The 12,605-nt window shown below is 38.8% G+C and overlaps 1 protein-coding gene across 1 annotated transcript in view; it reads right to left on the bottom strand.

Annotated features, from left to right (window-relative positions):
• Positions 1–3,938: 3,938 nt before the first annotated feature.
• Positions 3,939–12,605, bottom strand: part of LOC141993227 (sodium/hydrogen exchanger 2-like) — a 64,184-nt gene continuing 55,517 nt past the window's right edge. The window contains exons 12-13 of the mRNA XM_074962655.1: positions 6,742–6,874; positions 3,939–5,871 (exon numbers count right to left, since the gene is read on the bottom strand). Coding sequence (XP_074818756.1) covers positions 5,847–5,871; positions 6,742–6,874 — 158 coding nt within the window. The 3' untranslated portion in view covers positions 3,939–5,846. The remainder of the gene's footprint in view (positions 5,872–6,741; positions 6,875–12,605) is intronic.

The raw sequence follows: 12,605 nt of genomic DNA on the forward strand, positions 1-12,605 counted from the left end.
ATTTTCCTCCCTTATATTAAAGGAATTGTCTCCTTATTGGTAAGTGCTCTGTGGAGCTGCTAGAACAAGTTAAAGTTGTAATTTGGGCTGTAAAGTGATTTAAAAAATGAATTGCGATTAATCACACTGTTAAACAATAATAGAATACCATTTATTTAAATATTTTGGGTGTTTTCTACATTTTCAAATATATTTATTTCAATTACAACACAGAATACAATGTATACAATGCTCACTTTATATTTATTTTTGATTACAAGTATTTGCACTGTAGTAAACAAAAGAAATAGTATTTTTCAATTCACCTCATACAAGCACTGTAGTGCAATTTCTTTATTATGAAAGATGAACTTACAAATGTAGAATTATGTACAAAAAAACTACATTCAAAAATAAAACAATGTAAAACTTAGAGTCTACAAGTCCACTCAGTCCTATTTTTTGTTTAGCCAATCGCTCAGATAAACAAGTTTATTTACATTTGCAGGAGATAATGCTGCCCGCTTCTTGTTCACAATGTCACCTGAAAATGAGAACAGGTGTTCTCACGACACTGGTGGAGCCAGCATTGCAAGATATTTATGTGCCAGATGTGCTAAAGATTCATATGTCCCTTCATGCTTCAACCACCATTCCAGAGGACATGCGTCCATGCGGATGACGGGTTCTGCTCAATAACAATCCAAAGCAGTAAAGACCAAAGCATGTCCATTTTCAGTCAGATGCCACCAGCAGAAGGTTGATTTTCTTTTCTGGTGGTTTGGGTTCTGTAGTTTCCGCATCGGAGTATTGCTCTTTTAAGACTTCTGAAAGCATTCTCCACACCTCATCCCTCCCAGATTTTGGAAAGCACTTCAGATTCTTAAATCTTGGGTTGAGTGCTATAGCTATCTTTAGAAATATCACATTGGTACCTTCTTTGCGTTTTCTCATATCTGCAGTGAAAGTGTTCTTAAAATGAACAACAAATGCTAGGTCATCATCCAAGACTGCTATAACATGAAATATATGGCAGAATGCAGGTAAAACAGAGCCATAGACATATAATTCTCCCCCAAGGAGTTCAATCACAAATTTATTTAGCACATTATTTTTTTAATGAGCAGCATTAGCATGGAAGCATGTCCTCTGGAATGGTGGCCGAAGCATGAAGGGATGTAAGAATGTTTAACATATCTGGCATTTAAATACCTTGCAATGCCGGCTACAAAAGGCCCATGCAAACTCCTGTTCTCACTTTCTGGTGACATTGTAAATAAGAAGAGGGCAGCATTATCTCCTATAAATGTAAACAAACTTGTTTGTCTTAGCGATTGGCTGAACAAGAAATAGGACTGAGTGGACTTGTAGGCTCTAAAGTTTTACATTGGTTTGTTTTTGAATGCAGTTATGTAACAAAAAAAATCTACATTTGTAAGTTGAACTTTCACGATAAAGGGATTGCACTACAGTACTTGTATGAGGTGAACTGAAAAATATTTTTTTATCATTTTTACAGTGAAAATATTTATAATCAAATATCATAATATAAAGTGAGCAGTGTACACTTTGTATTCTGGTTTGTAATTGAAATCAATATATTTGAAAATGTAGAAAAACATCAAAAATATTTCATAAATTTCAATTGATAGTCTATTGTTTAACAATGTGATTAAAACTGCGATTAATAGCGATTAATTTTTTTAATCTCAATTAATTTTTTTAGTTAATCATGCGAGTTAACTGCGATTAATCGACAGCCCTAGTTGTAATATTATACATCCTTGTAATAATAATGCTGTCTCCAGAGAACAAGAGGCCAATAAAAAAAAGAAGCCACCTTTCAGAGACATCTTTATGAATTATGAAATTTGTGCCCAATTCCTAGAGGAATTAGTGTGAAAAAGATGTATAGCCATACTTTTAACAGCGACCACTGCCATTGTGTGCCTCAGTGTTTTGGGTGTCACATAAGGTGTCTTGTGCACCCAAGAAGGGAGGCACCCAATATCAGTATGAATATTTTGACCTTAAAGTTTAGAAGACTGCTCTACACTTTCTGTGTAAGCCAAAGAGAAATAACTCTATGAACTGCTTAGGGAATCAAACTGTTAAAATTTATTTCCACAAAACCATGCAATATTAAATGATACAGTGAATCAATGTTTTAAACACTTTTTAAAGGACTAAAACTCTGCAAAGAATTAATTAGCCATGCACTGAAGCCCAAGCATTTAACAGTTTTCCACTCAATTGTAGGATTTCAAGACCACCAACACTGGATACGGGCAAAGATTAGCAAGTGTATTCTAGGCTGGGATTTATATTGGTCATAAGGCTAGGGCCACTGAGCAACTGGAAAATACTTCATGAAAGCTTTGGCTGAGCTATTATACTTTGCTTAAAGAAGCTTAAAAAATATTCCATACTTTCTGGAAGGTTAAATTTGGGGCAGAGTGAATCACTGGGAAAATATGCACTGTATAAAATACTGTCTTTTCTGCAGATCACGCAAAACGTTAACACAACAGAGATCTATTTTACAACCCCAGTCCTCCAAAAGTTTCTAGCCCTCGTGGCAATGGAGAAAGCTTCAAAATGTGACCCCAGTGCACTCTAAAGGCTCAAAAGTAGAAGGCAAATAAAAAGAACATCAAATCTATTATTTTTACATAATCTAATGATTTAAAGCCACTCTCATGATTTTTGGTGCACTTGACTCATAATTTTTCAACACTTGGGGTTGGCAAATACTGGAGATATAATACTGTTTGTTTGCTCCTTTAAAGAGACAATACCAGCAGCCGGCCACATTAACTGGAGTTAACAATTACTTCAATTCAAAACACAGCATTGGGTTGGTTTAGATTAAAATAAAACAAGTTTATTAACAGAAGGACATAGGATAAGCGATGCCAAGTAAAGGAAATAAAGGCAGAGATCATCAAAAGCAAATAAAATTGAAAACACACATCTAAAATTCTAAAACTTAATCTTGCAAGGTTCAGTCTTAGTTTAAGACAGTTTTTCTCACCAATTATTCTTTGTCCAGCATGGCTGACTGTCTCTCAGTCAGTACCTTCCACAGAACTACAAGGTACTGGTTTCCCTTGTCTTTTTAGGTGAAAGATAAATATGGAGTCTCTCTCTGGACCTTTTATTCCCAAAGAATTGTCTTTGTTCTCAAAGTTAGGAAGGCTCCTGGGGGATTCCATCGTCTGTGTCTCTCTGGGGTGCAGAAGCCATATTAATTATCTGTCTCTCGAGTTCAGGCACAAGACAGCCCCACTGGTTTTTCGATAGCTTTGTTTAAAGCTAATATGTAAATTAAGGTTAATCCACATCCCTCTATCACCTTTACCTAGGATAGGCTGTCTTCTTAAATAGGTTCTAGTAACATTATACAGAGATAATTCATTACTTCTCATATAAGGTTAACACATGCATTTATATTAATGACCAGCGTGCTGTTAGTTTTCAAATGATACCTTACAAGGCATATTTTCTACAGACATCATTACAGTAGTGTGTAGGTGTGAATACAGGAGCGCTTAGATTGACACCTTCTGAAACATCTGGCAAGGGCTACTGTTGGAAGACAAGCTATTGGGCTAGACAGACCATTGGTCTGAATCAGTATGGCAATTCTGATGTTCTTCACCAACCCAAAACAAATATTTTATTTAGATATTCCTGATGACAAATGAAAATTTGGGAGCAAAATTGATTGTCCTCCATGGAAAATTTCAATTTTGCAAAAATTTAATTTTCTGTCAGAAAATCATTCCCACAGAAAATTCCTGACTAGTTCTATTAACCATATATTGCAGCTTTGGAAAGAAATTCAAAACTGGTGAAAAATCGCCCATTTGATAGGCTTCTTGTCCAATAATACTACCACAGATAAGTTATTTGACAAGACATGGAAATCATAATTTAAAAGAAAAAAATCATTCTTTATTTTTTTATCCAGTACCCAAAAATGTGCTAGGTACCTCACAAGACATAAAGATGATACGGTCATCACTACAGATACCAATAAATCAGCCAAGAGGTTTCAAAAGTTTCCATTCTTCGGTTCCAACATTTTTTAGCTCAAATACCAAATTCTCTGCATTTCTGCTCTCCAGATAAAAAACCTGAAAATGTCCACCTTGGTAAACCTTTATATAATTATACATACCATGTAAAATGTAAACAGTAATTTAAACAATGTAAAAATTAAACTATAGGTAAACAAAAGGCAGAACTCACTATTTCTTAAAATTCATTCACTAATTAATCAAAACAGAGATATCAGTTGTAAATGAACATGCCTCCTTCAAAATGTTAGCTTTCTGATTTTTCTCATCTCACATGCACATGTACATGATTACTAGTGTCAATAAACAAAGCAGTGTAGTTGTAGCCATGTCAGTCCCAGGATATTAGGGAGACACGGTGGGCGAGGTCATATCTTTATTGGACCAACTTCTGTTGGTGAGAGAGACAAGCTTTCCAGCCACAGAAAGATCTTCTTCAGGTCATGACAGCAGAATGCAAGGTGGAACAGTTTGTTTAGCACATATAAGTAGTGAGCACATATTATAAGGGACTATTCAAGGTAGAGTGGCCCATTAATACTGCATACAACAATCTGTAATCCACTAACCCACTGTTTTTCTCCTATGACTGCATATTCTAGCTATATATACACACAACATATATATAAAATAAAATATAAAGCAGATCCTGATTAAATTAAAGCTAAAGTGTCAGCTTCTCATTTGCATTAAGGCCATTTTATATGGATTGGTCAGTGTAAAAAAAGAGCCTTAAAAAGGAAGTAAATTAAGTTTATTTAGTCTGCTTTCAAGCCTTTTTCACTGCCAAATCACTGTGAAAGGGCCTTAGTGTAATGAGAAACAGGCCCCAAATCTTTGAAAAATAATTATAATCAGTAAGGTGTGATTAACTAAAAAATGAATTATGCATCTGGTTTAGTGGTACAGTGTTTCCCAGTGGAATAATACTGTACGTGGAGGATAAAGACTGTGAAAGTCCAATTGTGCCATGTAGAAGAGGACTGAGGTCTTTGGTACATTCTTTATAATTCTTTTTCATAAAGGATCTATTTATTTACTTGTGTTTTGTTAAACTCCCCATACCTTCTATTGTGCAGATTAATAGGCAGAGAAGGAAAAGGATTGATGTTGGTGATGGGCGAACCTTACATATTTGGAGATCTGGTTTGATTTGGCAAAGCAAAACTCCAAGGTTTGGATGCATATCTGGAGTTTCTAAGAGTTGTCCAATATATCGAGGCTTCCCACTTCCTCTATCTTCACACTCTGCCCCTTCAGTTCTCCCCTTAACCTCTGCCTGTGCTATAAAGATATCCCCCTTCCTTCCCTGACAGCAGCACTTTTTAGCAGAGCCTCTGAGGACTACTCTCTTCCAAAAATCTTTTGAGAAGAGCCTCCTCACTCAGGCTTTCTTTGTCCCTAGGCCCGAGTAGTAGCAGCAGGAGCGGAAATCTTCTGAGGGAGGCTTTGCCGCCTTTCCTCCAGCAGAAACAGTGCTAGCCTAGACCTGTCTATGTAAGTGATTGTGCTCTGGTATTCTCCTGTTACTGATGCAGGATTTGGAGCTTCCCAGGTGCTATGAATCATTGCTGGGAACCCCCAGACTGTTACCATGCAGTTACCATGACCAAAAAGGAAGAGGAGGGAGACTTTTCTCAGGGGAGTAGTCCAGGTTTTCTTCATGGCATGGACAAACACTCAGATTAGTTCTTATTTCACCTGGAGCAGGTTTTTGGGCCTGTTCTCAGCAGACGTGCAGTGGCTGTGTGGGCAAGAGAACCTCAGTCCAGCAAACTTCTTTCTCTATCTCTCCTTTGTATATATTTCTCTGCAACAAATTTTATATTAAAAAGAATCAGAAGTAAATATAACCAGATTTTTCTGCAGGAAATATTACATTTGATGCCGTAAAGTCCCCTCCCTCCCTGCCCCAAATACATTAGAAAAACAATAAGAATAACTTTGTTCAATTTCAACCCTGTTGTGTTAGATTCCCCTTAATAGTTTGGTGTTTGTGAGACTTGCTAGTCCAGTAAGGCATGGCACCTGACCTTCAGGACACAGCTAGTTTTCAAATGTTCCAGGACTGATTTCCTTATTCCTGAAACATTAAGTACCGAAGAGTGGGAAGTGCAATCCCACATCTCATCACTAATAGTGATTGCACTGCCTCCCTTGCCGGCTTACTCAACTGCCTAATGAAACTCTCCCTGTAGTTATAAAGTTTTTCTTAACATTTAATCTAAATCTTCCCTGCTGCTCATTCTGTCCCCATGGACTCCAGAGAATAATTGATCCCTCTTCTTTTTTTAAATATCCGTTTTTGTACTTGCGGTTACAGCATTTTTCCTCTGCCTTTTTCAGACTAAACATGCTAATTTCTCTTAAGCTTCCCTCTGACTTTTATCTTTCATTGCTGCTGCTCTCCTCTGAATTCTCTGCAGTTTCTTAATGTCCCTTAAAAAATGTGGCATCCAGCAATGAAATCAATGTTCTAACAGAGATCCAGCTGACACGGATCAGTTGCTTCCTCTATATGTAATATACCTATTATTACAGCCCACTATACACATAGTCTTATTTACAACAGCATCACATTGCTGACTCCTTTCTAAACTAAGGTGAACAGATTTTCTTCTACACAGCCAGGGAACAGAGTCAGACTCATAGGTAGGCGGCCAGAAACATGTACTCTTACATTTCTGCATGTGACCCTTTTCCTGCTTCTTCTTCATTAACCAATTCAGTGCTGCCAGGCTGTGGAGGTGAGCTGAAGGTCATAGACTTTGATCGGTTGCATTTCATACCTGGTACTTTTTCTGAATCCCCTACTGTGAGAGGAGGAAAAAACAGACTCTGCTGAGAATTTTTTCCATTTGTCAGTCAATGGTAATGAAGAAATATTTAAAGCTAGTTTAAATTATTACCTGTATGCTGGGCTGAACTATCCAGTTACAATGATTATCTTTTAGTTACAAAAACAATTAGCAGGCAAGTAGCACTGTTTTGATAGAAGGAAAAATACAACCTTAGAGCTGCTTTGAATTTTGAAATATGTTATTTAACCAGGAATCAAATACTGTAATTCTTTTGTCAGTCCCCACTGGTAACCACTGAATACTTAGTCAGAATGTTGTAAGACCCATCATTCATGACAATGAGCAATTTTTAATAACATTTTAAAGAAACAGATGTTCTGTACAAATCTTATGGCAGAAGAACACTTTATTTTCGGTACCTCCAAAACAAACCATGTTAATGTGGGCATTTAGATGTACAACTAATGGACTGGATGGATTACATTCTCTTCCAGTTCTGTCAGCAATTGCATGACATCATTTCTCAAATATAACCACCATGGCTGCATGCGGCCACCAGGTGCTTTTCTTGCGTCCACAGTCTCCTGGACTGTGATGGGGGAGAGGGGTCAAAGTATTGGCCCCTCCCCCTCCCTGATGCTCCTGGATGCACCACCTTGGTATTGGTTGCTGGGCCACCAGCCGGGGTTGGGCCCTGCCCTCTTCTGGAGACACCGGGGGCACAGCACCAGAGAAGCAGGCAGCTAGTGAGTTCCACAACATCCCAGGGGCGGTGGGGCTCAGGCTTTGGGCTTCAGCCCTGAGGTGATGGGTCGGCAGGCTCCAGCCGCACGACTTCAGGCTCTGTCCCCGGGCCCCATCTCCTGACTGCGCGGCTTCGGGCTCTGGCTGCGAGGCTTCAGGCTTTAGTTCCCCACTGCCTTCCCTTAATCCCCATCCAGGGCTTAATTTGTCCCTAGGCTTGCCAGGGCTGAGTAAGTCTGCTGCAAAAAGTGATACTTATATGTTTGTTAATATCACTTTTCATAGCAGACTTACTAGCTAGCAATAAATAAATTACAATGATTTGAACGTGCATATGTATTTCTTTTTTCCCAAAGCTAATTAAGTATTTTAGGAAAAAGTGTGAGAGTGGCCACCAGCAAGAGTCGGTGGCTGCACTCTGAGGCCACCAAAAAATTTGTCCTGAGTACCTGACCTAGATCTATTGTGCATACACTTGACTCAATGACAGAGATGGGAACAGAACCTAGGAATTCTAGCTCCTACCTCTCTGCTCTGATCATTAGGCCACATCCACATTTTTTCTGGGGAACAACAATGCTGCTTGAATAACTAAAATAAACTACAAGTTAAAATGCCTACAGGATATAATGTGTGCACATTTTGATGACTACATTATGGACTCACAAATGTCACACAACTGACTGCATTCCTTTCAGCCCCTCTTGCAACATCCCAGAACACAGTGCTAGTAGGTCTGGTTACGACGTGGATGACTGCCATATCATCAGCTTGTGTTAGTAAACTAAGTTGCTTCAAAATTTTAAATGAAATGAGAGAGGGAAACAGTAGGATAAGGAAAGAAGCAAAGGATATAAGGAAATATCCTTATTTTGCTTATATTTTTACAGTAGATATTTTGTACAAGAAATACTCTGTATACTAAAACTAGATCCATCCCCTCCCCACAGCACACACTCATTGCGCTGGAAGAAGCGGTCAATAAACACAGAATTTTCCACAGAATTATACAGAAACATTTGTGCTAAATACTTGTGTACCAAGCACTGTGAAAACTCACAGTGTTCAATATCTCACACACAGTATCTGTAATAGGCCTAGGAACTGAACATTACATTGTGGTTCAAAGCATGAAAGGATACTGCTTCTGTGTATCCTTAAGGATTTCTTTTATATTTCCTCCAGATACAATAAACCTGAGCTTCTTTATGTAGCAATGTAGCTTTCTTTGATTCTTCATTAACATTAAAACATTTTAAAAGTGAGAAAAAGAAGGTTTCAGCTCCCTGAGGGCGACAGGTGTGATTGTGAAAACGCACAAAGCCAGCTGCCTCTGGTCTTTCTATGTTTGCATTCTAAACTGCAAGCCCATCAAGACACGGACTGTCTTGGTATTGGCAAAAAGAAAAGGAGTACTTGTGGCACCTTAGAGACTAACCAATTTATTTGAGCATGAGCTTTCGTGAGCTACAGCTCACTTCATCGGATGCATACTGTGGAGTCTCTAAGGTGCCACAAGTACTCCTTTTCTTTTTGCGAATACAGACTAACACGGCTGTTACTCTGAAACCTGTCTTGGTATTGGTAACTTGTAAAGAACACGTTGGCACTTTGCAAAAATAAACAACAATACAGGAAAGCACTTAAGTAGCCGCTTAACTTTAAGCATATATTTAAGTCCTGTTGATTTCAATAGAACTTAAGCATGTGCTTAAAATCAAACACAAGCATAAGTGCTTTGCTGAATAGTGATGATTTCCTGATTCAAGACCATAACTAATAAGGATTTTTTTTTTTAATTCTTGTGAAGGGAGAAAGCTGCAGTAATGACACAGTTAGCTGTGCCATCGCCAGGAAATCTTACCTCGAGTTTTTGTGTTACTAAAAGTGTTCCCAATGGAGCTGTAATTTAGTTACCATATTGGGGGTTTTTTCAGGGTAACGGATCGATTAACTTGGGTGACACTGATAAGGCTACCTTTGAGACTGGGCATTTCCTGTATTCATTATAAATGCATTATTAACATTGTACAGGTGGCAGATTAGGTCATAGAGGTGACACAGTAAGTCACAGGACTGTTTTTAAAATATTCCATAGAACCCAATTTCATAGCATTCCTGGTGGAGAGGACCACACAGAAGAATCTACATGCAGACAAGTCCAAGTTCATAAGAATGACAAGTTTCTTACCTGAATATTTTCTTTCTTTCTGTTAGCAGCGTCTCTCTGAGTTCATTACTAATGGATTAATGCCCCCACCTATGGAATCTGGAGGTGATCTAATGTTCCTGGAGGGTCCAGAACTAAGCTCTGGCCACTAGAAGAGTTTTTCCACGGCTGTAGGAACACTGCAGCAACCAATTATTAGCACTAAGACAAATCAATATAAGGTATGAAACTAACCTTAAGACAATATAAGTCTCCCTTTAGAGAAAAATGTCAGTGTCTGTACTGGTCTTTATAGGCTACCAGGGTGGGTTGAATTTGGAGAGAAGCTGCTAACAAAAAAAATTATCAGATAAGAAATTTCTCATTCTGTTGCACAGCTTCTCACCTCATTCATCACTAATGGGAAGTAGAGAGCACTGAGTCACATAGGGTTGCGGGGGAGAGGGGGCGGGAAGGGAAGGATAAGCAGAGATAAATTATTATAGCAAAATAATAGGCAGGAATATAAGTTTTCCACCATATAAAACATGAGTTTTATAAACTAAGGAATTATGTGGGAACCAATCCAGTAGCACCTTCTTACCAAAGGATGCCCCTACAGAGGAACAAAAACTTACTTTGCAAATCTTCCTTAGATGAGGCTCATACATTTTCCCCACAGTGACTCTACGGACTTCTGTGAATAATTTCCCAGGTGCCTAACATGCCAACTGGTGTAGGATTTTTACATTGTGCCTGCAGCAACTTTGAGGCTGTAAGACTCTGGCATTTTGGATTAAATGAAATGAACAGAGCATAATTGGCATATGTACTCCATAGACTTGAGATATATCTTCAGAGCTCTAGAAAGTCCCACTTATGGCACAACCTTCCAAGGGTTAGAACCGTATTATGGGAGAACTATTTCTCAGGAATTGTGGAAAGAGGAACTTACCTTGAACAGAAAGGTTTCTGAAGCTATAAGAATAATTTTTTCCTCATGACGAAGACAGAGTGCTTCTTGTAATGACATGGGAACTAATTCCAAAACTTGCCTTTTGGAGGTAATGGTGATGAGAAAGGCCAGCCACAGGCTTGTCTAATCTGTCACTCTGATTAAACCTGGAACCTGATACTCATATAGAGAATCCAATGTTTCTGTCTACAAAATGTCACTCGGGCTAGTACTCACATTTCTAAGGTGCATGGATGTAGGACTCCAGCCAAGCCTCCTGGAGAAACTTTAATGTGAATGAGATCACCAGAACTTTGGGATTATTATTATATTTGTATTACAATAGCATGTAGAGGTCAGGGCCCCATTGGGCTGGGTACTGCATAAACAAAATGCAATCCGTGCCCCAAAGAGTTTTCTGTTTCCCCTCATACCAGAAATGTAAATTTGACCAGATCAACAAATGAAATATCCTGATTGAGTTTTGTTTGGGTACCAAACTATATCAGAGGTTAATGGAGAATCCATGCTGAACTACACTTCTCTTCCGATGTCCAGGTTGTTAACTGTAGGTGTTCACAGTCTGTGTGAAGGAGTCCCTGCTTCAGGAAGTCTGGTGTTTTCTGCAGGTACAATGTGAGGACCGTGGTTGTCCAAAATGCCTTCTAGGCCAGTGGAGGACAAGAAGGAGGACTTAAACTCTCCACTTTCCACTTTTCTGCATCCTTTATGAGAACTGTCCTGAAAGGTAGGAGATTCGTCTCTACCCAGGACATTATTTCTATTGCCATGGAGAAGCTTTGACCTCTGGTTACTTCCTGGTTTCAGAAGGGATATAAACATTCATGCCTGAATTATAAGACAACCTCTACTGGAGGTAGGAGGAGACTTCCTCTGCAAGTACCTTAATTGCCTACTTCATGGTTCTTGCAAATTCTACTGATGCAGCTGGTACTGGTTACTGTCATCAAAAAGATATTGAACTTGAAGGACCACTGCTCCAATCCCATATGGCCATGTTTGTGGGGTTTCCTTTTATTTCCTTTAAGACATACCCTGGTAGAGGTTTCAAAATCAATTAAAAGGATGCGTACCATGAGATTTGAACATTTGTCTTCCAAGTATACTTGTTTTCATAGTGAATACACAAAGATCTAGAGTGGACATTGAGCTCACTTTCAGCATGTTGTTTGTACTTACCTGCCCATAAAGTGGAATTCAGAGGTAACCTGAGAATGGCACCTAAATTTGGACTGCATCAAGTGTATATTTCTGTGTCCTCAGAAGGAATTTCTGCAGGTGCATTTTGAGAAACCTCCTTGAGATGCACCAGTAATCCTAGCCATTGGAGATAACTGGATACTGATGACCCCTGAGGAAATTACTTATGCAATGATGGATCTCTGCAAATCTTTACCATTATGGTCAAATAATGGCCAGAACTATGTCTGTTTTGACCACTGGGTGAGCAATTCTCTGCATTGATATCAAAAGCTTTTCTTGATTTTGATGAACTGGTGGCTATAAATCCTTTCCAGCAACTGTCCAGTTATGAATAGGTCTGTATCTCTGGGCAGGGTACTTATCCGTGTGTAGCGTGTGACCTCTGCCTTGCTGTGAGTTGTTTTTGAAATGCTGAGGATTGTTGGTTTGGAGGAAATTTTATCTAGGTTTCCTTGGAAGCTTCTGCTCCAGATTTTTCCTCTCTACCAGGTGATAGTACCTTCTTGAATACCCAGGGTGTTGGCAGCTACCAATGGATTGCTATGCTAGCTTTGATAATGAGGGCTGAGGCTTCTCTGCAATCTCAGTTACTAAACTCTCTAATGTTTCCTCCTATAGCTCCTCACCTGTAAGTTTGGAGGCACAAGATACCTGTTTAGAATGATCAATGA

The sequence above is a fragment of the Natator depressus genome, chromosome 9 (genome assembly GCF_965152275.1).
Source record: "Natator depressus isolate rNatDep1 chromosome 9, rNatDep2.hap1, whole genome shotgun sequence".
Taxonomy (NCBI): domain Eukaryota; kingdom Metazoa; phylum Chordata; order Testudines; family Cheloniidae; genus Natator; species Natator depressus.